The 26841-nt window shown below is 31.7% G+C and overlaps 2 protein-coding genes across 3 annotated transcripts; both read right to left on the bottom strand.

Annotated features, from left to right (window-relative positions):
* Positions 1 to 5653: 5653 nt before the first annotated feature.
* On the bottom strand, positions 5654 to 8377 carry LOC100925376 (olfactory receptor 140-like). 2 transcript variants are annotated; one of them, XM_023506393.1, is made up of 2 exons: positions 7476 to 8377; positions 5654 to 5684 (listed from the first exon to the last, which is right to left on the bottom strand). In XM_023506393.1, exons 1-2 carry the CDS (start codon positions 8375 to 8377, stop codon positions 5654 to 5656), a joined length of 933 nt encoding a protein of 310 aa, XP_023362161.1. The 2 variants fall into 2 exon arrangements, with proteins under 2 accessions (XP_023362161.1, XP_023362162.1); XM_023506394.1 differs by lacking the exon at positions 5654 to 5684 and having other exon boundaries at positions 7472 to 8377.
* A 16800-nt stretch (positions 8378 to 25177) lies between these two features.
* LOC100927449 (olfactory receptor 4C11-like) lies at positions 25178 to 26101 on the bottom strand. The gene has a single exon (XM_003773789.1). The coding sequence runs from the start codon at positions 26099 to 26101 to the stop codon at positions 25178 to 25180; it is 924 nt and encodes a 307-aa protein (XP_003773837.1).
* Between the last annotated feature and the right edge of the window lie 740 nt (positions 26102 to 26841).

Raw genomic sequence — 26841 nt, forward strand, 5'->3', positions numbered from 1 at the left:
AGGCCTCATTTCCAAAATATATAGAGAATTAACTCTAATTTATAAAAAATCAAGCGATTCTCCAATTGAAAAATGGTCAAAGGATATGAACAGACAATTCTCAGATGAAGAAATTGAAACTATTTCTAGTCATATGAAAAGATGCTCCAAGTCATTAGTAATCAGAGAAATGCAAATTAAGACAACTCTAAGATACCACTACACACCTGCCAGATTGGCTAAGATGACAGGAAAAAATAATGATGATTGTTGGAGGGGATGTGGGAAAACTGGGACATTGATTCATTGTTGGTGGAGTTGTGAACGAATCCAACCATTTTGAGAGTAGTTTGAACTATGCTCAAAAGTTATCAAACTGTGCATACCCTTTGATCCAGCAGTGTTACTACTGGGATTATATCCCAAAGAGATTATAAAGAAGGGAAAGGGACCTGTATGTGCACGAATGTTTGTGGCAGTCCTTTTGTAGTGGCTAGAAACTGAAACTGAATGGATGTCCATCAGTTGAGAATGGCTGAATAAATTGTGGTATATGAAAATTATGGAATATTACTGTTCTGTAAGAAATGACCAACAGGATGATTTCAGAAAGGCCTGGAGAGACTTACACGAACTGATGCTGAGTGAAATGAGCAGGACCAGGAGATCATTATATACTTCAACAACAATACTAGATGATGACTAGTCCTGATGGATCAGGCCATCCTCAGCAACAAGATCAACCAAATCATTTCTAATGGAGCAGTAATGAACTGAACTAACTATACCCAGAAAAGAACCTGGGAGATGACTAAAACCATTACATTGAATTCCTCAGTCCCTATATTTATGCACACCTGCATCTTTGATTTCCTTCAAAGCTAATTGTACAATAATTCAGAGTCTGATCTTTTTGTACAGCAAAATAATGTTTTGGTCATGTATACTTATTGTGTATCTAAGTTATATTTTAATATATTTAACATCTACTGGTCATCCTGCCATCTAGGGAGGGTGGTGGGGGTAAGAGGTGAAAATTGGAACAAGAGGTTTGGCAATTGTTAATGCTGTAAAGTTACCATGTATATATCCTGTAAATTAAAGGCTATTAAATAAAAAAAAAAAATAAAAAAAAAAAATAAAAAAAAAAAAGAATTACACAGCTAACATTGGCAAAATAACAACACTAATGTAAATAATTATAAAAATAATGAAGTAGAATGAGGAGCAGGAAGAGGAGAAGGAAAATAAGAATTAGAGGAAGAAAAGAAAAAAGGGTGATTGAAGTGAGTGGGAATGGGATAATTGTTTGAAATGGTTGCCTCTTTTTTCTCATTCTTTCTGTGAATCTTTTTTACAACAGTAAACTTGTTCTAAATTTAAATTTCTATTTAAATATAGTTTAGTGAATGGAAAAAAAAATCATTATTGTGCAACAATCAGATTATTAAGTTATGTTGGTCATTCAGTGTCAAGTAGCTAATCAATGGATCTTAAGTAATTCTTTATCTTTTTAGATCCTGATAGCAAGTGGTTTATTGACATAGAATCTAGCTATAATTAGGCAGAATAATCTACATAACAAAGTGAGTTGTTACAACTGAGTTTTTATTCTTTTAATGTATTCCTTTAAGAAGGGGCTCACAAGAAAATCCCTGCTTTCAGTCTTTTCATTTTTAATGGGAATTTTATAAGAAGACAGAATTTTCATTTTGTATCTACAAATTTCGCAATTGCTGATATGATCTAAATATTAGAAGAAAAATACTAATTAATAAAAATGTTACTCTCACGTTTGATTTTCTGAAGCAATTCTCTTTGTTTCTTACTCTACTTGTTTTAGAAGTTTATGGGGCTTGAGTATAATCTTGAAGTGGCATGGATGTGAAAGGAAAAATCCCACTTTATTACTGATGGATACAAAGAGAAACTATACAAGGTGTGAGTTTTAGTGATGCAGAATGCTATGGATCTCAAATAGAATAAATACTTAATAAAAAGCTACTTCATTGAGGCATTCATATGGTGTCAGTTTATTAGAAGGAAAACTAAGAGCAAAAGAACTTGTTATAGATGTATCCCTAATATTAGTACTTTGAAAAATAAATAAGTTTTTTAATTGCCTCTCTATCTCTCTATGCCTTACATTGGAAAGAAAATAAATTCTTGTAACAAATGAGTGCTAGTGAAAAAATAAATTCTACTATTGGCAATGTCACAAATCATATATTTCAATCTGAACTTATTTAACAATCTTTGTCCAAGGGTTATTTTAGCATCAGTCTTCTATAAACTTATTGGTCATACCCTGACAGATGATTTCAAGTGTAACACTTTTTTTGATATTAAGTATTTTTTAAAGTTATTTTATTGGGGGGCAGAGCCAAGATGGCGGAGAAGAGTATGGGGGAAAGGAGGGGGAAAATTGGAACAAAAGCTTTGGCAATTGTCAATGCTGCAAAATTACCCATGCATATAACTTGTAAATAAAAAGCTATAATTAAAAAAAGAGAGAAAAAATTATTTTTATTGTAGGGAATTTTATTTTCTGATCAGCTCACTCTAAAAAAGATCATTAATTTCTCAGCAAGTTTTTTCTAATGCTATTCATTTTGTCATTTAGTACATTATAATACTATTCCACTCCAAAATTTTTTAGTCATCCCCCATTGTGGGCACTTCTTCAAAAGTGTATACTTTGTCTTCATAAAAAAAGAGCTACTATAAATATTTTTGTATGATATATTAAAGTCTTTCCTTTTTCTTTGAATAAATTAAAGAATGAGTCTGGAACAGGTAATGTTGTATCATAAAAAGGTTGATGTGTTTTCTTTAATTAATTAATTATTGAAGCTTTTTATTTTCAAAACATACACAAGAATAATTTTTCACTATTACACCTCACAGAACCTTGTGTTCCAATTTCCCTCCCTTTCCCCATCACCTCTCCTAGATGGCAAGTAATCCAATATATGTTAAACACGGTAAAAATATGTAAATGCAATATATACATATGTATTTATACAATTATCTTGCTGCACAAAAGGAATCAGATCAAAAAGGAAAAAAATTAGAAAGAAAATAAAATTCAAGCAAACAATTAAAAGAAATGAAAATACTGTAAGTGATCCAGGTTCATTTCCCAGAGTCCTCTCTATGGATACAGATGAATCTTATCATCACAAAATTATTGGAACTGGCCTAAATCATCTCATTGTTGAAAAGAGCCATAACCATTAGAAGTCATCATCATATAATCTTGCTGTTGCTGTATCCAATCAAATTCTGGTTCTGCTCATTTCACTTAGCATCTGTTCATGTAAGTCTTTGCAGACTTCTCTAAAATCATCTTGCTCATCATTTCTTACAGAACAATAATATTCCATAACATTCATATACCATAACTTATTCAGCCATTCTCCAATTGATGGGCATGCATTCAATTTCCAGTTTCTTGCCATTACAAAAAGGGCTGCTACAAACATTTTTGCACATGTTGGTACCTTTCCCTCCTTTAAGATTTCTTTGGGATATAAACCCAGTAGAAACACTGCTGGATCAAAGGGTACACACAGTTTGATAACTTTTTGAGCATATTTTCAAATTGTTTTCCAGAATGGTTGGACACATTCACAGTTCCACCAACAATGTATCAGTTAACCAGTTTTCTCATATTCCCTCTGAAGTTTACCATTATCTTTTCCTGTTTTCTTAGCCAGTGAGAGTTGTGTAGTAGTAACTCAGAGTTACCTAACTTTGCATTTCTCTGATCAATAGTGATTTAGAGTACCTCTTTTCATATGAATAGAAATTGTTTCAATTTCTTCATCTAAAAATTGTTCATATCTTTTGACCATTTGTCAAATGGAAAATGGCTTAACTTCTTATCAATTTGAGTCAAATCTCTATATATTTTAGAAATTCTGTATATATTTAGAAATACCATAACCTTTGAATGTAAAAATATTTTCCCAGTTTATTGCTTCCCTTCCAATCTTGTCTGCATCACTTTTGCTTGTAGAAAACATTTTTAACTTAATATAATCAAAATTATCTATTTTGTGATCAGTACTGATCTCTAGTTTTTCTTTGGTCACAAATTCCTTCCTCCTCCACAGAGCTGAGAATTAAACCATTCTATGTTCTTCCAATTTCTTCATAATGTCATTCATGTCTAGATCATGAACACATTTCAACTCATCTCTGTATACAATGTTAGGTGTGGATCAATGTCTAGTTTCTGCCTTACTAGTTTCAATTTTCCCAGCAGTTTTATTGACTAGTGAATTGTTATCCCAAAAACTGGGGTCTTTGGGTTTGTCAAAAACTATATTACTATAGCCATTGATTATTTTGTTCTCTGAACCTAACCTGTTCCACTGATCAAATCTTCTAATTCTTAGCCAGTACCAAATGGTTTTATGACCACTACTTTATAATATAATTTTGGATCTAGTACAGTTAGGCTACCTTCATTTGCTTTTTTGTTTTCAATAATTCCTTTGAAATTCTTGACTTTTGGTTCTTCCAGATGAATTTTATTGTTATTTTTTCTAGGTTAGTAAAATAGTTTCTTGGGTGTTTGATTGGTATAACACTAAATAAATAGTTTAGGTAGTATTGTCATATTTATTATAATCATTCAATCTATCCAAGAGCACTTGATATTTACCCAATTCTTTAGAACTGACTTTGTGTGGAAAGTGTTTTGTAGTTTTGCTTATATAGTTCCTGACTTTGTCTTGGCAGATAGATTCCCAAATATTTTATACTATCCATAGTTATTTTAAATTGAATTTATCTTTGTATCACTTGCTGTTGGATTTAGTTAGCAATGATTTAAAAATGCTGATGATTTATGTTGACTTATTTTGTATCCTGCAACTTTGCTAAATTGTAGATTATTTCCAATATTTTTAGTTGATTTTCTAGAATTTTCTAAGTATACCATGATATCATCTGCAAAGAGTGATAATCTGGTTTCATCATTACCTACTCTAATTCCTTTAATCTCTTTTTCTTCTCTTATTGCCAAAGGTAACATTTTTAATACAATATTGAATAGTAATGGTGAAAGTGGGCAACCTTATTTCACCCTTGATTTTATTGGGAATGGTTCCTATTGACTTATGTGACATGTAATTGGAGGGGAGGCAGGGAAAGGCTGGAAATGAAAGTGATGTCAGATTAATTAAAATAGAATTACAGGAACATGGGATTAGAGATTTAAAGTTGAAATGGACTCTAGAGATGATAAAACACTTCCTTCCTATTTGGTTCATTCATGTTTTTATTTATCATTTGGCTTATCTATTTTTATCTATCTAAATATATTTATATACATATAAATATATTATATTTATACATCATTTGGTTTGTCTAAGTATTTCTATAAGCATTTATTAATCCTCCTTCCCACTGTCTCCTCAAAATTGAAATATGGGAGAAAAAGAAAAACTTCATTATACATATACATAACTCAGGATGTTGAAAATTATATTTGCATGTCTCTTGAAAAAGAAAAGGCTAATGTTATTTTAAAAGAAATATACACAGCTCAACAAAAAAATAATTGCTTACACAAGACAAGTAAATAGGTGTCTCATTCTTCACATTAAATTGTTTCTATTTCTGGCATAAGATTGTAGGATATTTCACCTTTAGTTATCTGATTTCATGCTTTATTAGAGTTTTTTTTTTTCCTCAAAGTTATTTTTCTCTAAAATGCAGTTAATGTTGTTTAGATTGTGCTCATTTAATTCTGCTTCAATCCATGGAGGTTTATCCAATTTGTTTTGAAACTATTGTATAATTTCTACCAGCACTGTAATATTCATTATATTCAAATACCATAATTTGTTTAGTGGTTTTCTAATAGATGGATACCCTCTTGCTTTCTAGTTAGGGTTTATTATTTTAAAAAGTTTTTTTATAAGTATAGATATATCCTTTTCTTTAGGATACTTAGGGGCATAAATTTAGGAATGGCATAACTGGGCATACATGCACATTTTAGTGTAATTCAGAATAGATTTCTGTACTTTTTTATGGAATGTCTGGACAAATTTATAGCTACAGTGATAATGCAAAGTGTGACTATTTTCCCACACTCACTGCATCATTTACTTTATTTTTATGTTTATAATAACTTTCAATTTACTTAGAATAAAGAAAACTGTCATTTGAATTTTATATATATATATATATATATATATTGCTTTGGAGCATTGTTCAAGTAGTTATTGATAGTGTAGTTCTCTTCTTTTAGTAACTTGCTGTATATTTGTTTTGACGATTCATTTGTTGGAAGATAGCTCTAAATTTCATATACATGAAGCAGTCTATATATCTTGGATATAAATCATCATCACAGAGGTTTCTTGAAAATATTTTTCCTAGTTACCTGATTACCTTGTAAGTTAAACTGCTTTATATTTTAGGGAAATGTATGTATGTATATATATATAACATATATATGTGTATACATACATATACACAAATATGTACATATACATATATATATGAAAATATGTGTTTATATCTATACATATTACACACACATATAACCAAAAGTATTCATTTTATATTCTTTAAGCCTTCCTATTACTTGTTTAGTAATGAATCTTTTTCCTATCCATAGATATAAAAGATAATTTCTTTCTTGCTCTTCTAAATTTATTTGTGATGCTGATTTTTAAGTTCTAATAATATAACCATATCATGGTTATATTGCTGTATCCAGAATCTCATATTTTACTATTGAGAACACTGAGGCTCAGTTGTGTCTTGTCCAATTTCACATATTTAGAAAGCCACAGATGAAGGATTCAAATCCAATTTTAATGATTCCAAATTCAGCAATCATTTTACTGAGCCACTCTATCCTGGTTATGTTAGTAAGTAGTTATGACATTATAAAACAACTTACCAGTATTATTTCATCTAGGAAATGAGGATTTTAAAAAATAGACAATATATAAGGTTCATTCCAGTTTTAGGCCAAAATATTAGAATTTTTTCTTACTTAGAATCAGTTTTCATTTATTTGCTTTTAAAATATAGAATGAACATCTCCTTGGCTTGGAATACCACACATCTGATCCACTCTTTGCCAAAAAATTAATGACCAAACGTATATTAAGCACCACAAATCGGTCATTATGCTTGGGCATGGAGACAAAAAGAGAAAAACAGAAGAATCCCTCATGTTCTAAGCATATATCCATTTGAATCTATTTGCAATCCAAATTACTAGCAAAAATAGAGTTAGAACATAACTCTATGTTCATATTCCAGCTATATCACTTCTTTATTTAAAATAATTCTAGGAGGTATACAGTTTGCAGAGCAGAAGGGCATCTCAAAAATCAAATAGTTCAGCCTACTTACATGTGGATGAGGAAGCATATGAAGAATTAAGCCTAGACCCTTAATCTTCTAAATCAATAAAAAATATTAATTTTTCTTTACTTTCTGATGTCTTTCTAAAATATTATCCCCATAATTTCCTTATGGCATTTTTTACATCTGAGTTTCTCAAGGTGTAGATCATGGGGTTAAGCATGGGAGTGAGAATGCCATAGAATATGGCCACAATTTTATCAATAGGCAGAGTACACAAGGGTCGCACATATGTGAATATGCAAGGGACAAAAAACAAGACGACCACAGTAAAATGGGTACTGCAGGTAGAGAGGGCTCTGCTTCTTCCTTCCACACTGTGAAACCTCAAAGAACGCAAAATGATGACATAGGAAGCAGCTAGCATGAAGAAGTTCAGCAGGCAGATTACCCCACTGTTGGCCATCACCAAAAGAGCAGTAACATAGGTGTCCGTACAGGCAAGCTCCAGCAGTGGGTAAAAATCACAAACAAAGTGATCCATCAAGTTGGGACCACAGAAGGGTAACTGAAAGACAAGGAGAATCTGAATTGTGGAATGTAAGAAGCCACCCACCCATGCCACCAGTACCAAAAGTCCACATAGACGTTGATTCATTATTGTAACATAGTGCAAAGGCTTACAGATGGCCACATAGCGGTCATAGGCCATTACTGTGAGCAGGATGATCTCTGTGCCACCAAAGAAATGCTCTGCAAAGAGCTGGGTCATGCAGCCATTGAAGGAGATAGTTTTCTTGTCATACAGGCAATCTGCAATGAGTTTGGGGGCCACTGAGGTGGAATAGCAAGTGTCAACAAAAGATAGATAAGCCAGGAAAAAATACATAGGTGAAGTTAATGTCTGGCTACTGACAATGGTGACCACAATGAGGAGGTTACCTGCTATGGTAATGACATATATAACAATGAACATGAGGAACAACATTTTTTGTACCTCTGGAATCTCTGAGAGTCCCAAAAGAATAAATTCTGTAACATTTCTCTGTTGTTCCATGTAAATGAAGGGACCAGTGGTAATAGAGTTACCTGTAGTCCAAAGAAAGAAGTATTATCAACTCAAGGACCATGGCCAGATGAAATTCTGAAATGTAAACTATATTTATTTAGGTTCCATTTCACTTACCTTTAAAGGGTTCCATCAAGAGACTTCCTATTATATCAAGGAGCATATTTCAAATCTTTCTTTTGGCTTTTTAAGAATTTCAGAACCTTTTCCTTTCCCAACTTCCCAATTTCTTAACAATTTATTTTCTTCCATGCATTTTACAACCCAATGATACTGAATTTCTTGTTATTTCTAACACAAATCACTACCTCTTCCTATTCTGAACAGTTTCACTGTTTTTTCACACCTGTAACAATCTTCTTGATATTCTCCTTTAGCTTCTTTGGTTTGCTTCTAGTTTCAACTAAGTTCCACTTTCTACAAGAAGCCTTTACCATTACTCCTTAATCTCAATGTTTTCTCTCTAAAAGTTACTCCAATTTATCCTGTACAAATTTTATTGCCTAAATTATGTCCACAATTTGACTGTAATGAGAAACTGGATTTTGCCTTTCTTTGTATCCCAGAATTTAACATAGTTTGTGGCATATAGTAGGTGCTTAATAACTATTAGTTTGTCCAGATGTTCTCCAGAAGACTATAGTTCACATATTGGGAGGTTTCCACCAAATCATGCTTGCTCTTCTGCAAAATACCTGACTTGAAAATGAGCTGTCCTTGCCACATCATCAAAATCCTCATTTCCTCAGCACTATTCTGGGCTCAGAAAGATATCAATGGAATTAATTAGAATACCATAAACTAAGATGTGGAAAAGATTCCTTAGCTCATGTAGTCCAATTCTATCTTTTGATAGAGAAATAAACTGGATTCAACTGAGACAAAATGATTTCCCAAGTCATACTGTTAGCAGCAGAAATAGAATTTGAAACTATTTTCATTGATACACAGTAGTGGTGCTAATTTGGCTCATCCCCACAGTATTAAATGTCTTGTAGATAATAAATAAATGTTTGTTAAAAGAAATTTGAGACAAAGACTAATTACAAACAACTCATTTGTCTTGATCTTATCAAAAATGTATTTTCCTTAAAAGAGGACATTTCATAATGTGTATAAATTTTTAAATAGAAAACATGATAAGAGTGAACAATTTCCACTCCTCTCCAAAGACACAAAACATCCCAATGTCCAAGTTTGCTTTAGTAAGTAATTGTGTAAAAATACAAACTATTATAGTCATTCCATCTAATAAGGATTTTTGAAGAGTCTACTAAGCACAAAGTAGAAAGATAATATTTAGATTTAGAATGAAGTAGATAATATTAATCTGTGACTTTTAAAGATGGGACAATAAAAAAGAGAACTTTACAATTTTCATATTCATTTAGCATGATTAAGAAAATAGATTGGTAATGACAACTCAGACAGTTGGGAGGCAAAACAAGAAGAATAAAAAGGGTGTCTCAAAAATCAAAGTGCAACTTAAGCTTGAAATTGAATTGTATAAAGATAATTAAAACAACTTATATATAAATAATACTTTTTCATCTTTTACAATTTTACATTGCTTATTCATCTATCTATCATGTCTTCTCTATCTATTCACTAATCATTTATCTACTATCTACCTGTCAAATATCAATCACATCTATTCAATTATAGCTATTAATATCTAGCTATTCCTCTATTACTTATCTAACTACCAATTCTCTATTTTCTTCTATTTAACTCTCTATTTATCTTTTTTTTTAAAGAATAGCCATGTTCATTTTTATTCCTGATAATTCCATCATCCAAACAAGTAAATATATAAAAAAGAGAATCAACAGATCAATAAACATTAAGTGCCTACTGTGTGCTAGACAATATGCTGGGTGATGGCAATACAAAGAAAAAAATGTGATAATCCTTGCCTTTAAGGAGCTGACATATAAATACCCCCAAATCATAATTCAAGCAGTTTTTGTGCCCACAGTGAGCAGTGAGAAATGACCTAACTTTATACTTTATGCTATAAAAATAATGTAAAGAGTAATATTTTGACCAATTCATTTGTAACTCTCTATTTATCATCTACATCAACTCTCCCTCTTTTATCTTTCTATCCATCTATCATTTATTTCTCTATTTCTCTGTTTCTATTCAGTCCATTTTTCTCTAGTCACATATCACCTATCTACCTACTATGTATGTGTTACTATAATGTATTTATTATGCATCTATCTCATCCATCAATCTATCCATGTCTCTTTCTCTGTGTGTGTGTCTCTCTCTCTGTTTTTGTTTGTTTTTATTTGTCTCTTTCATTTCTCATTTAATTTTTAATTACATGACCAATTGTCTTTCAGAAATTCAGCACAGTTTCTGCTCTTCATTTTAGAGAAAATTTCTTGAGAGAACTGGTAGCTTAAGGGACTGGCCTAAATTCAGACAGGTAATATGTTAGAAGAAGAGATTGATTCTATTTATTCCTGACATTGATGCTGCCTCTTCACCTATTAGGCTAAAAGCCTTTTAAAACAAGAGTGATTCCTCATCTTATTCAGGATATCCCTAAAGTGTTAGTGCAATCTTAAATTGTAAGTTTGAAATTACAAACAGACTTTTGGGACATCCTTTTTAGTGCCTTAATGCTTGCAGTTTTTTATGCTTGCAATTTTTTAATGTTCGGGAATTTTTAATGCTTGCATTTTTACCGGTTTTATCTTGTTAGAGCCTCAAAAACAAAAACAAAGAAACTGAAAAAGCTTGTGAATTGACTTCCTGGTTCATTCCTAGTCCCATTTCATAGCTAACGAAACATAGATATCTTTTATAGATAAGACTAAGAGAAATTGAATGAATTATTGATGGTTGCACAAATGCAAAATATAAATGAGAGAATGGTCCTAGTCTCTTTGAGTTAACAAGATCATTTGGACAAACTGTATAAACTGAAACAGTCATCATGTAAATTAATGCAAGATAAATTATCTAGAGAGGCACAAACAAAATGTAGTATGCATTAGGTCACTGGAAGTGATAAGATAAAGTACATTTATATAATGCTTTAATATTCAAAAGTGCTTTATATATGGTGACTTATTTGATCTTAATGAAAATTTCCAAAGTAAGTGATATATTTAAACTCATTTTAGAAGTTAGTAAATCAGTTATCCAGGTAACCGATGTAAAAGTCAAATTTAGGTTTTCCTGATTTCTAAGTTTTACCTAAAGTAAATGTATTCATTAATCAAGGCAAATTTAAATTTAACAGTCAGTCACACCAATCACTGCCCTTTATTTAAGAGACCAGGTTGTTTTTAAACACTTAAATACTCTCCCTCACTAAGAATTTACTCATATTTCATTGCATAAGAAAGAATTATACATTGCTAAAAGAAAAACACTGTCATCAGCTTCTTCTTCTGCCTTTCATAAGAAAGAGAGGGTAAAGCATGATAAGGGAAATATATGAAAATTCTATCATAAATCCCTTCTTTCCATTTTTCTTTTCCATAGGAAGGTAAGAAAACAGCCCCTATTTGTGAAACTAAACTACAAAATTAGAAATAATATGTTTTATTTTTTACAAAATTACATTTTTTGAGCTTCTGATTTACAGATCCAATTTTTTTTAAAGATGTAAATGCTTCTACAATTTCAAAAATTAGGAAAGCCCTTTTAGTTGAAGCAGTGAACATCAGCTATAATCAATATTTTGATTAAATTAGTTAGAAAAGCATTTCCTTACTTTTTGTTGTGTTTTTCTATCAATTAGCAAAAAAAAAAAAAAAAATTGAGCTAGCATTTAAAAGAAAAAAAAAAACTTACATGAAATGTCCATTTAGATGTTAACAACTTCTGTATATATTGGATTTGTATCATATTAGAGTACTATAACAGCAGCTTACCTGTTCTAATTAACTTCACATCTTATCTGTTGGTTGAAGGAAAAATGTAGTTTGCTACTTATATAACTAGTAAAATATCTGTGCAAAATGCCTTAATAAAATAAAAGAAATTTAATTTAGGAAGAAAATGGATGAGATTGGCCAGAAAGTTAGTGTTCACATGTAAGATGTTCTCTGAGTCTAAGTTCTCTCAGTGGCATTTCAAATCCTGCATGCAAAATTCCAATAGTGCCATAATCACTTAACAATCCACCAAAATTCACATGTTTCTCCTTTTATGTCCTTGATGTATAGATCTCCAGATTTAAAGCTTTGCAGGAAGACAAAGATCATTTAATGCAACTTTCTCATATGAAGATGATAAAAATGTAACCCATAGAGGATAAGTCTTTTTTCTAAGGACAACTATCCAATTAATGACAAAATGCAGGTCTCCTGACTCCTAAACTGTCCTGGTTTTCAGGATTTCACACTATGTCCCATTTGCTCATTAAATCATTGAATTTATATATTTTTAAATGTTTCCTTTCAATTTTCAAGCACATTATTTCTCTAGGGAACTTTTCTTGATAGTAGTGACTTCTTTAAAGTGTGGTCATCAGATTATTAAAAGAAAGAATGTGATTCCTTGATGCTGTTTTTAAAAAAATAGAATTGTACCATAGGACAAATCAGGAAATTATCTAATACTTATCTAATTTGCCAATGAGATTTCAAATTTCTCTTGTAAAGTAACTATTAGGAATGATCAACATTTGAATATTGGAGTCCATTTATTATACTGCTTCTAATTAATCCCTTTGAGGGCATTTTTGGTTGTAATAGAAAAAAAATACATTTCTACTTCTGAGATTCTGTTCTGTATTATATCCAATATCACACTAATACATGTTTGGGACGAGAAGAAATCTCCCTAAATGGCTACCAGTAGAAAATGATTGAATATTTCAAAAGTCATTAAATGATATGTGTCTTAGAACAAAGGGAATCAGTATAAATATACTGATTGTTAAAATTGCGTAAATTCCTATGACTTTCAACATGCCTCTGGTAATATAATTTTTTTTATCAGAATTATTGCAATAGAAGAAAATTACCACCAGTTCCTAATTTCTCTTAAAGTCACTAAGAATTTTAATAAAACTAATTATTGGTTATTCTGTTCAACATTTTCCTTCTTGGGTTTGGTGGAGAACTAGACAGACCTATGAAAACTACCAAGGACTTCTTTAGCACTACTTGCACAATTTTAGCCCCGTTGCCTACAAGTTTATTTCTCACCTAAATTCCTCCCAATATGATGCTGCATAAAGAATATAGTTCTTGGTCTTGAACTCCATAAGGCCTGAGTATAAATCTTACATTGAACAGTTATTAGTTTTGGTCAAGTCTCTTAACCTACCTATTCCATTCAGATTCTTTATCCATAAAATAAAGGACCCTGACTTCCTGGTGTCTAATTTCTCTCTAAGATGATCACATTTTTACATTCACCCCAATTGCCCTCATGCTTATCCATTAACTAATATGAGAAATAGAACTCTTTTTTAAATCAACTCTATGCAGCTAGAGGTGGAAGGAAGAGTATTAGAATTGGGAGATAGAGTAGGGCAGTTTGGATAATAGTTCAGCCATCACTTTTGGAAGACACTGAACTTCTCTAAGATCTATCTTCTTCATCAAGGTGAAAAAGAAGGTGTAAACCTAAATTACAGTCAAACTCTTATGATTCTTAACTTCCATTTACATTAAAGTACTAGGGGGTTAATATATTACCTCTTCATGTTTACTGTGCCTTTTTCACTAAAATGAATAAATGTCTAAGAATAAAATTTAACATCAAATAAAGCCAATAATGATGATATTTTTATTATAAAATATTTTTTAAATTTTATGCGTCATTAAATTTTTCAATAACAGAAAAATGTGAAGAATATAATTGGGTCTTTATCCCAAATAAAGAAATGCAAAAACTGAAGTTCAGGAAACTTGATTAACTTGATGATTCTTACAAACTATTAAATATAAGAGGGTAGTTATGTGGTGCAGTGAATGGAGTACCCACCTGGAGTCATCAGGACTCGCCTTCCGTAGTTCAAATCTTGTCTCAGAAGTTTATTAGCTTTGTGACCCAGGGAAAGTTATGTAACATCAATTGTTTCAGTTTCCTAAACTGTGAAATGAGCTGGAGTTTGAAATGGCAGACCACTCCAGGATCTTTTCAATGAAAACCCCAAATAGGGTCAAAAAGATTCAAACATAATGGAGAAACAACTAAACAATGACAAAACTAAGTAAAATATATCAGTTTTGAAGCAAATTCTACCTGATAATTCCTCCAACAGTCTCAAATTGGACAGTACAAAAGCTTTTATCAAAACTTCTCTAACACAAAACCTTATATTAGATACAGGAGCAAATGCAAGCTTCCACCTCATATACATTACAAATTTATAGGAAAATAATATAATGAAAAGAGCAATACAATATGAAACACAATAAGTACAAATGAGATGACCAAGTTTGATTTTTCTGTCTGTTTGCTTGTCTTGTTTTTGTTTTGTTCTATTTTGTTTGGGGAAAGGGGATTGATATTTCTCAACCCTGGAATCAGGAAAGGTTTCTTTGAAGAAGGAACACAAACTGGACTTTAAAGAATTGGTAGAAATTCAAGAGATAAATGTACTAACAAGATAAGACATTGAGACACAGATCTCAGCCTGATTGAGTGCACAAAGAAGACTGAGAACAACACAGGTCTAGTGTAAATCATAGGGAATATATTGTACTGTCCTTTAATTGAAGAATAGAATATGTGGAGGAATATATGAGATTAGTTTCAAAACATATGACGACACCATATTGTGGGTGACTGAGAATTTCGTCATGAAAATTTTTAATTTTAATAATCAGATAATAGAAGACACTAATTATGTGTTAGTTACTTATTTTCAGAGTAATAAAGAAAATAGAATTATGCCTAAAATTATTCTATTAAAATACATGTATTGGATTGAAGGAGTGAAGAAGTGGATAAGGGAAGACTTTCATCTTGGTCCTTGAGAAGAGATCACTTAGGAAGAGGAAGAAAAATTCTGTCCTCCTTCCTTGACTAGAAATTAATAGGAAAGATGGGACTTGGCATATATCACAAAAGTTCCTTTCTTTCATGACTTTATTTATCTTTTCTTCGCTATAAGATATACTTTTTTGTCATTCACAGCTTCTTTTTAAATTTTTAATACTCATTGCTTTATGAATCATGTTGGGAAAGAAAAATCAGAGCAAAACAGAAAAACTATGAGAAATATTAAAAAAAAAACTCACAGAAAAAAAGAAGTGAACTTAATATGTTTTGATTTACATTAAGGCTCCTTAGTTCTTTTTCTGGATGCAGCTGGCATTTTCTGATCAAAATATATTGGGATTGCTTTGCATCACTGAAGCATTGAGAAGACCCAAGACTTTCACACTTGATCATCACATATTCTTGTTATTGTGTACAATGTGTTCCTGTTTCTACTTGTTTCACTCAGCATCAGTTCATGGAAATCTTTCCAGGTCTTTCTAAAATCAACTTGTTCACCATTACTTTTATAAAATGGTAATATTCTATGACCTTCATATGTCACAACTTGTTCAACCATTCTCCAATTGATGGACATCTACTTATTTTCCAATACTTTGCTATCACAAAGAGAGCTGCTACAATCATTTTTGCATTTGTGGATCCTGTTCCCTCCTTTCTCATTTCCTAGGCATACAGACATAGACATAGTAATGGCATTGCTGGATCAAAGGATATGCATAGTTTTATAGTCCCTTGGGAATTGTTCTAGATTGTACTCAAGAATAGTTGGATCACTTTACAACTCCACCAGCATTGCATTAGTATCCACATACTCTCCCACAGTTATCATTATCCTTTTCTGTCATCTAACCTTGCTAGTTTTGAAAGATCACACGTAATATATGAATTTCCCATCTGTGCTGGTAATAACATGTTCAGAATAGGAGCAACCCAAGGATAAAATAGACATGCTGAAGAAAGGCAAATTCCAAGAGAAGATTACATCTTCAGAATAGAATGAAAAGAAGCCAGGCATTGTAAAAGGGTCCTGACTTTGGAGCCAAGAAAAACACTGTTTCTAAGGGGAATTGGTGAGATTTCCATGGATGGAGGTGATAAAAGTCTTCCATTATTCAGGTGCTGAATTTCCTAATTTGCCATATGAATTCTTTAGAATCTTGAGTTAAATTTTCACTGATTTCTCCTCCATAAAATGATGATAATAATAGAATTTATTTCAAATGTCATTGGGAAATTAAAATGGCATACTATTTTTAAAATGGCATGTAATTTTAACATCCTATACATTTTATAAAGGATGTAAATACTCTATTGAATACTTTCCAAAATGTTCTGTCAATATGTCTTGAACATAAGAGACAAAATAAGGTCCTCACATTATCTTTTTTTTTGACTCTAAGAAATAATGAGAAAATCAAAGTAAATGATATATTTCATTTTTTAAAAATATCTAACATTTTTAAAAGCATAAAATAAAATATGTTTAATGGCAAAGTAAAATAAAATTCTATTGAAATATAGCTATCAAAATATTGCTAGAAATTCATAGACCCCAGATTAATAACTTCTGAATATTGTCTTTATTATTATCACATATCAATTAAATTCAAGTTTGTCTCAACCATCTTTTAAAGATGTATTATATTTTTAAAATATAAGTCATTTGAAGTCACATGGGCATTCCATAGCTTCTTCATGGCATTTTTTACTTCTGTATTCCTTAGAGTATAGATCTAAGGACAGAAGAAGGATGGTATAATAGCATAAAATACAAATACTATAATAGTGTAAAATTCAATAGTATAAAATACAACTTATCAAGAGAGATTATTTAGAGTGAGTATACATGAATATACAGGGACTAAACAATATGATGACAGCAATGATATGGGATATGCAGCTAGAGAAAGCTTTGCTTTTCCCTTTGTATTATGAATCTTCAGGTAGTGGAGTATATTTGTGGATAATATCATCAGCAAAATGAAGTTTACTAACCATACATGCCTCCAATATTGAAAACTGCTAAGGTGTTTCGTACATGTGTCCATTCATTCCAGCCTCAACAAAGATTGCAACTCACAGAAATAACTATCAATCACCTTGGGACCACATAAAAGCACTCTGAAAATAAGGATATCTGAATGTAAAATGCAGAAATTATCCTACCCCTGTAAATAATAGAATCAGGATCCCACATCCCTCTGATTCATGATGATTTAATAATGTTGAGGCACATCGATGACTGCACAGTGATCATAGAACATTAAAATGAGAATTTTTTTTCAAAAGTTATTTATCTGAATATACATTGCTTTATGACTCATGTTGGGGGAGAAAAATCAGAGCAAAAAAGAAAAACCATGGGAGAGGGGGAAAAAAGCAACAGAAACAAGAAGGGAACATAACATAAATAGATTCATATTCAATCTCCATAGTTCTTTTTCTGGATTCAGATGGCATTTTCTGCCCAAAGTCTATAGAGATCACTTTGGATCACTGAACCATTGAGAAGAACCAAGTCTTTCTCATTTGATCATCACACATTCTTGCTGTTATTGTGTGCAGTGTATCCCCAATTCTTCTTGTTTTACTCAATATCAGTTCATGTAAATATTTCTAGGTCTTTCTAAAATTAGCTTACTCATCACTTTTTATAGTATCATAGTTTATTCAGACATTCTACAATTGATGGGATCTATTCATTTTCAAATTATTTGCTATTAAAATGAGAACTAATACAAACATTTTTGCTTAAGTGGATGCTTTATGATTTCCTTGGGATAAGACCCAGCAGTGGCACTCAGGTCAAAGGGTATGCATAGTTTGATAAGCCTTGGTCATAGTTCCAGAGTGCTCTGCACAATGGTTGCATCATTTCCCAAATCAACCAACAATGCATTAGTGTCCCATTTTTCCCACATCTCATATCATTATCTTTTCTTCTCATCTTAGTCTGAGATATGTTAGCTGGTACTTCAGAGTTCTTTTAAAATGAGAAAGTTGAAGTCTAACTTTATTAATAGAATTGCAATTAAGAAAGGGAAGGATGTCATAAGGTGAGCTAGCTCTTAATGAGCTAACAATTATAAAGAAGGAGAGTAAGTCCTTATATAATGAAAACATAAAGTGAAAGTATAACTTTGGGGGTTGACATCTATAACTTGGCTTCCAAATTGGATTCATTAATTGTGGTCTAAAGATAATCATGTTAATGCAAGTAATTCAACAAAGGATCACTGCAACAAATACTTATGGGAATGGAAGGCCTATTTAAGGACAGGAATATCCAGGGAATGCCCTTTCCTGCTTGCTTCAGAGAATAACTCATAGGACCACCTTAAGCCCCCTTCAAATTCTACTTAACTTCAATAAAAGCCTTCTCCTGTTAATGTTACTTTCTATGAACCATCTCGCTAGTGAAGACCAAGGACTCCATTACAAACACACACTTAGAAATATATACATTCAAATAGAATACACCTACCTTCATAAATACAATACCATTAATGCCTAATTTATAGCATTTTATGAGACTCAAATTAAATATTGTATTTATAATAGTTTGAAATTATATAATTCTCAATATAAACTTTTCCAATCAAAAAATAATTTGGAAACAGGGGGAAAAGCAACTGCCAACTAAGTTTGTCAAAGTGGGAACTGAAATTTGTATGGGGAAATAATTTTGATTTGGAAAATTTTTATTCTTGATTTTTTACAAGATGATAAGACATAAGTTTGAGTCATAAAATCAGATTAAGAAGCAGACAATAGCTTAAAGGGAACTTAATGCAAACCAGTTATTTTAAAATTGAAAAAAATCAGGAGGGAAAACTACTCTCCCAATTTGCTCATGTTGCTAAAGTAGTGTTCAGACTCATATTGCATAAAATTAATGTTAACGCTACATCACCACTGGAAATTCCTGCAAAATATCTTTTAAGTGATTCAGTATCTTTTCTTGTAAATTACAGAGAAAAAAAGCAATTAAACGTTTGTTAAGCACTAAGAATTTTTCTCAGTGTTTATTTTAACAATTACATGATGATATAATTTCCAACATTCCTTTGCAGAAGATTCTGAGTCCCAAATTTATTTCTTCTACCCCCTTAGATCCCTCCCTAACCAAAACAGCAACCAATCCAATATAGATTATATATACAAAATCATTATAAATATATTTCCATATTAGCAGTGTTATGAAAGAAAAATTAAAACCAGAGGAAACAAACATGGAAAAGGAAAAACAAATAAAAGCAACCCAAAAAGATCAAAATGACATGCTTTGGTCCAAATTCAGTCTCCGTAATTCTTTGCAGATGATATTTTCCATCCCAAGTTTATTAGTATTGTTTTGGGTCAATATAGTGCTGAGAAAAGCTAAATTTATCATAGTTATTCAACACATATGCTTCCTGTTACTGTGTACAGTGTTCTCCTCATTCTGTCATTTTATTTAAAATTAGTACATGAATGACTTTTCAGGCTTTTGTGAAATCACCTGTTCATCATTTTTTATAGAACAATAATATACTATTGCATTCATGTACCATCATCATGTACCATTCAATCATTCCCCAACTGATGTACATTCACAAAATTTCCAATTACTTGCCACCACAAAAAAAAAAAAAAAAAAAAAAAAAAAAAGCTACTACAGAGATCTTTGCATATGTGGATTTGTTTCTCTCTTTTATAATCTCCTTGTGATATAGACTTAATAGTAATACTACTGGATCAAAAGGTGTATACATTTTTGTAATTCTTTGGTAATAATTCTAAATTCCTCTTCAGAATATCTACATTGATTCACAACTCTACCAACAATGCATTAGTATCCCAGTTTTTCCACTTTCTCTCAAACATTTATCATCTTCTTTTCCTGTCATTTTAGCCAATCTTAAAAGTATGAAGTAGTACCTCACAGTTGTCTTAAATTGCTTTTCTCTCATCAATAGTGATATAGAACATTTTTATATGTCTGTAAATGGCTTAAATTCATTCATCTAAAATGGGCTGTTCATACCCTTTAACCATATATTAATTGGTGAATAACTTGTATTCTTATAAATTTGACTCAGTTCTTTACACATTTTAGAAATGAGATCTTTATCAGAAGTACTGTCTATAATTCGTTCCCCCCCTGCTTTTGCTTCTCTTCTAATCTTGGTTGCATTGTATTTGTTTGTGCAAAAGCTTTATAATTTAATGTAATAAAATATTTATTTTGAATTTCATAATGTTCTTCATCTAATGTTTGGTCATAAATTCCTCCCTTCTCCAAAAAAAAAAATAATAAATATGCAATCTCCTGCTTTCCTAATTTACTTGTAATATCACCCTTTATGTTGAATTTGTGATCCCATTTTGAACTTATCTTGATATAGGGTGTGACATGTTGGTCTATGCTAATTTCTGTCATACTATTTTCCAATTTTCCCAGGAATTTTTGTCACATAGTGAGTTCATATGCTAAAAACTAGAGTCTTTCAATTCATTAAACATAAATTATTAAAATAATTGATATGTCTTGCATACATAATTGTTTTTATTGATATACTGCACTCTTTCTCAGGCACTACAATAATTTTGATGATTATCACTTTATAATATAATTTTAGGTCTGTTATAGCTAGGCCACCTTATTTTGCATTTTATTTTCATCAATTCCCTTGATACTTTTGAAATTTTGTTATTCTAGATGAATTTGTTCATTTTTTTCTGATTCTATAAATTAATGTCTTGTCAGTTTGACTATTAGGGCATTGAAAAAGTAGATTAATTAATATATAATTGTCATTTTTATTATATTAGCTTGGCCTACAAATGAGCAATTAATATTTCCCCAAGTGTTTAGATCTGTGTAATTGTGTTCATAAAGTTCCTGAATTTGCTATGGGAGGAAAACTCACATATGTTGTATTATCTACAGGTACTTTAAATGGAATTTCTCTTTTTATCTCTTGCTACCAAGCTTGGTTGAGAATACCTAGAAATGCTGATGATTTGTGGAGATTTATTTTGTATTTTACAACTTTGCTGAAGTTTTTAATTATTTCAAGTAGTTTTTTAGTTGATTCTTTAGGATTCCCTAAATATGCCATTGTATCGCCTGCAAAGAGTGATAGGTTTATTTCCTCCTTGCCTATTCTAAGTCTTTCAATTTATTTTTGTTTTCTTCTTGCTGACACCATCATTTCTAGCACTATAGTGAATAATAGCAGTGATAATGGGCATCCTGTTTTCACTTCTGATCTTGTTGGAAATGTTTCTCACTTATCTCCATTACATATAATGCTTGCTAATGGTTTCAGATAGATGCTACCTAGACTTTATAGTATTTTATTAGGGATAGGTGCTATATGTTATCAAATGCCTTTTCTAAATCAATTGAGATAATCATAAATTTTCTGTTAGTTTTGTTATTGTTGTTGTTATTACACTGATAGTTTTCCTGATATTGAACCAGCTCTGCATTCATGGTATAAATCCCACTCAGTCATAGTGTAGTATCTTGATGATAAGTTGCTATTATCTCTTTGCTAATATTTTACTTAATATTTTTTGCATCAATATTCATTAAAGAAATTGGTCGATTGTTTTCTATCTCTGTTTTGGTGCTTCCTGATTTAGACATTGGAACCATTTCTAGCTCCAGGAACTTTAAAATCTTAACTCATTTGATCCCAATAATTCTAGAAGGAACGTGCTATTATCATCCCCTTTTTATACTTGTGCACACTAAGGCAGATAAATACTATGTGATTTTCAAAAGGTCACATAGCTATTAAAGACCAGAGACTTCATGGAAATTTCAGTGTTCCTGACTTTAGCTAGGCTCCTCATTCTCTCTACTGTGCCACAAGACTAAGTATCAATCAAATATTCATCTTTTCCTTATAAATGGAACTTTATCCAATGATAAAGTACTTTGAGTCTTATCAATAGTTTACAAACAAGGAAACTGAGAATAAACTATCTTTGTCTCTTAATTTCTCTTTCTCTGTTTCTTTACTCTTTTTTCCACCCCTCATTTCACATAAAGAGTGGTTTTCTATATAGGGGGTGGTCCTAGAAAAAATCTTTCCTTTTCCTTCTGTAATGTCTGTCTCTCTGTTTGTCTGTGTCTATATGTGTTTATCTCTGTCTCTCAATCTCTCTGTCTCTGACTCTGTCTCTCTTTCTCTTTGTTTCTGTTTCTCTCTTTTTCTCTATGTCTCTCCATTTGTCTCTCTTGCTGTGTCTTTGTCTCTCTCTTCTCTCTGTATCCTTTCTCTCTTTCCACCTTGTCATTTCACATAAAGAATGGCTTTCTGAACAGGAAATACTTAGGGATTTTTTAATGAAGATGATGAAGGTTAATTCAATAAACTATATTGTTAAAAGAAAAAAATACTGAAAGCAGAAGAATGTCATTCTAGTTGAAAGATATAGAAAGGACAAAGGATGTGGTAACTATAACTGCTTATGTGATATTAGCATTGAGTTGAAGATTAGAGCAAGGGACTTTATTCCACTTATCATACCCTGATTTTCATACTCTGCAGCCTGACATTTCCTGCTGTTAAAAGAGAATCAAATCAGTCCCATTGATTTATTTGCATCTGTATTCTAAATACATTCTTATCATTCAGGCTGAGACCACTTTCAACTGAATCAAAATTCTGTACCAAACAAAGCCAGAAGTCTATTCATCAGGTCACATCATAATACTTACTTGCTTTGATATTGACAAAGGAAGAAAGATTTAAAAGTAGAATCTTAAAATACCTTTAAATATAGTTATTACAAATTGATGTTTGTTTGCCTTTAGTCCTTGATTCATTCTCACCTTCCTTCTCAATTTCTAAAGATAATTGGCTGTTGAGAGAGAAAAAAGGGTTTTAAATTCATCCATTTTTTTCAATAATAATTTATTGAATACTTTCAATTGAAAGTTAAATAATTAAGGAAGAATCCTAGATTAGTAGATACCTTTTGTGTGACCTTAAGCACACACTTATAAGGGACTTTCTAAATGATATAATATCTCAGAAACTACTTTCTTTCATATGAAACGAGAGATCCAGACTAGAGCACCTCTAATTTCCTTTCTACATATGAAATGCTATAAATCTCTTACAAGATATGAATGGAAAGAACTACAAAAATTCAGCATTGCTTTTATGTTGTTAGACTTTCTTAGGGGAACCTAACACATGTTTAAAGGACACATCATAAATGAAGGCAATGATTGAGGAAATTTATTAATTGGTGTTTGAAGAACATATAACCTTTAGATCCCTAGACTTCAATCTTAAATTATTTCACAATATTTTTTTCCTAACATGAAGTACCTATTTTATCTATTCAAGAGATAATTTTACTGTCACATTTTTTTTAATAATTATAACTTTTTATTGACAGAACCCATGCCAGGGTAATTTTTTACAACATTATCCCTTGCACTCACTCTGTTCTGATTTTTCCCCTCCCTCCCTCCACCTCCCCTAGATGGCAAGCAGTCCTATACATGTTAAATATGTCACAGTATATCCTAGATACAATAGATGTGTGCAGAGCCAAACAGTTCTCTTGATGCACAGGAGGAATTGGATTCAGAAGATAAAAATAACCCGGGAAGAAAAACAAAAATGCAAACAGTTTACATTCATTTCCCAATTTTCTTTCGTTGAATGTAGCTGCTTCTGTCCATCACTGATCAATTGAAACTGAGTTAGGTCTCTTTGTCAAAGAAATCCACTTCCATCAGAATACATTCTCATACGGTATCATTGTTGAAGTATATATAATGATTTCTTGATTCTTTTCATTTCACTTAGCATCAGTTCACGTAAGTCTTGCCAATCTTCTCTGTATTCATCCTGCTGATCATTTCTTACAGAACGATAATATTCCATAACATCAATATACCACAATTCACCCAACCATTCTCCAATTGATGGGCATCCATTCATTTTCCAGTTTCTAGCTACTACAAACAGGGCTGCCAAAAACATTTTGGCACATGCAGGTCCCTTTCCCTTCTTTAGTATCTCTTTGGGGTATAAGCCCAGTTAAGTAGCACTGCTGGATCAAAGGGTATGCACAGTTTGATAACTTTTTGGCCATAATTCCAGATTGCTCTCCAGAATGGTTGGATTCATTCACAACTCCACCAACAATGCATCAGTGTCCCAGTTTTCCAACATCCCCTCCAACATTCATTATTATTTTTTCCTGACATCTTAGCCAATCTGACAGGTGTGTAGTGGTATCTCAGAGTTCTCTTAATTTGCATTTCTCTGAGCAATAGTGTTTTGGAACAGTCACATTTTAATATAATCCTATATGCAGTGTATATAGAATAAATAGAGAGCATGCTGATTAGACAATAATTGGCAAAGGTGATAATTGCTATAGGACTGCAAATCAAATAATCCGTATGGTTGCCTTAGACCTTCTTTAATCCATTTTAGCTTTTGTTCTTTCCTTCTTTCTTTTACCTCTACTTTCTCCATTTTCTGATAAAATCACAAAACTAGGAGTTATTTTATTTTTTTTATTAAATCACAGAATTAGGAGATATTTTTATCATGTTTTGGATGTGTTTATATTTACTTATTAAAATGTGAGACTTTCATTGTTTTCTGAGGAGGGGAAGAAAGCAATAATAATTAATTGATTATCTATTGCTTTCCAGACACTCTGCTCAGCATATTACAAAGATTTGAACTGTTCCTCACAGCCCTCTGAAGTAGGTGTTATTAATATTATGACATATGTGACATGCTAGCAACTTGGGAGGAGGCACTGCATGCTTTATTTGCCTTTTGAATTTATTGTATTGCTCCATAGCTTTACCATAGCATTTTTTACTTCTACATTCCTCAGTGTGTAGATCAAGGGGTTGAGCAGAGGAGTTCCAATAGTATAAAATACAGACACCCACTTATCCACAGGGAAGGTAATCAGGGGTCGAGTATATATAAACATACAAGGGACGAAAAATAAAACAACCACCATTATGTGGGATGTACAGGTGGACAAGGCTTTACGCTTCCCTTCTGCACTGTGATTTCTTAATGAATAAAGGATAAAAATATACGAGGTCATTAGAATTACAAAGGTCACTACACATACAACCCCACTATTAGAAACAACCAATAGGTTTATCACATATATGTCAGTACAGGCCAATTTCAATAAAGGCTGTAAGTCACATAAATAGTGATCAATCACATTGGGACCACAGAAAGGTAAACTATATGCAGGGACAATCTGGGTGATAGAATGCACTAAAGCCCCAAACCAGACCAGTTTTATTAAATTCTCGCACATCTTCTGGTTCATGATGACGGTGTAGTGCAGAGGTTTACAGATAGCCACATAACGGTCATAGGCCATGAGAATAAGCACCAAGACTTCCATGCATCCAAAGAAATGCATGCAAAATAGTTGGGTCATGCACCCATCAAAAGAAATAGTCTGTTTTTTAGAGAGGCTGTCTACAATCAGTTTGGGGGCTATCGTACTAGAGAAACAAGAATCTGCAAAAGATAAATAGGTCAGAAAGAAGTACATGGGAGCTCCAAGTGTGGGAGTGGTCTTGACAGTTAAAATGACCAGTAAGTTTCCTAACACAGTTGCAGTGTAGAAAACCAAAAAGATGAAAAATACTACCTTCTGTTTAACTGGGTCTTGTGTTAGTCCAAGAAGAATGAATTCAGTCACATTGTTTTTCATTTCTCTATCTGCAATGAAAATGGGAATGTTATATGTGAGAAGTAATCATTGCATTAATGTAAGAAAGCAACATTAGGCAACCAAACTAAAAGATCCTACATTACAGAATCTTTGTATGTTCTCAAGCATTTCAAGGTACTTATTTTACTTGTATCATTAAAAATCTTGCATGGAATATTACTAAGAATGTTTACTTCCTAAAATCAATTGCATTTGGAAATGATTCCCCATATTTCTTGAGCTTGTTTATAAGTATCTATATTTATATTAGTAAAAGGTAGAATAAACTACATAACTTATTGAAGTTAATATTTGGTGAAAACTGACACTCCCTTTTCTTATTTCTCATTGTTCCACTAGAGCCAGCCAAATTATTTTTTTTCTTATTACAATATTTCAAAGATTTATTTGATTAGAAAAATTCCCTTTCATCAAACATATGTAATATTTATAACATAATCATGATGTTCACATCTAATCTCTGGAGTTATTTTGGGTAACCTTTTTCCATATGACAATTATTCAAATATTTTATGATATGATCATCTTTAAATTACAATAAAATGATGTATAATAGGCAGCCTACTCACCTTTCTCATTATCAATCTAAGGAGTTCTTAGAAAGTGCCAATAGCCTTTCTAAAATGAGAATAATACTCCAAGTGTGATCTGACAAGGTCAAAGTATTGTGTCTTCATCAAAATCTTCATTTTGGAAGCTATATCTCCTACAATTCAGAA

This window comes from Sarcophilus harrisii, chromosome 6 (assembly GCF_902635505.1).
Source record: "Sarcophilus harrisii chromosome 6, mSarHar1.11, whole genome shotgun sequence".
In the NCBI taxonomy this organism is placed as follows: Eukaryota; Metazoa; Chordata; class Mammalia; order Dasyuromorphia; family Dasyuridae; genus Sarcophilus; species Sarcophilus harrisii.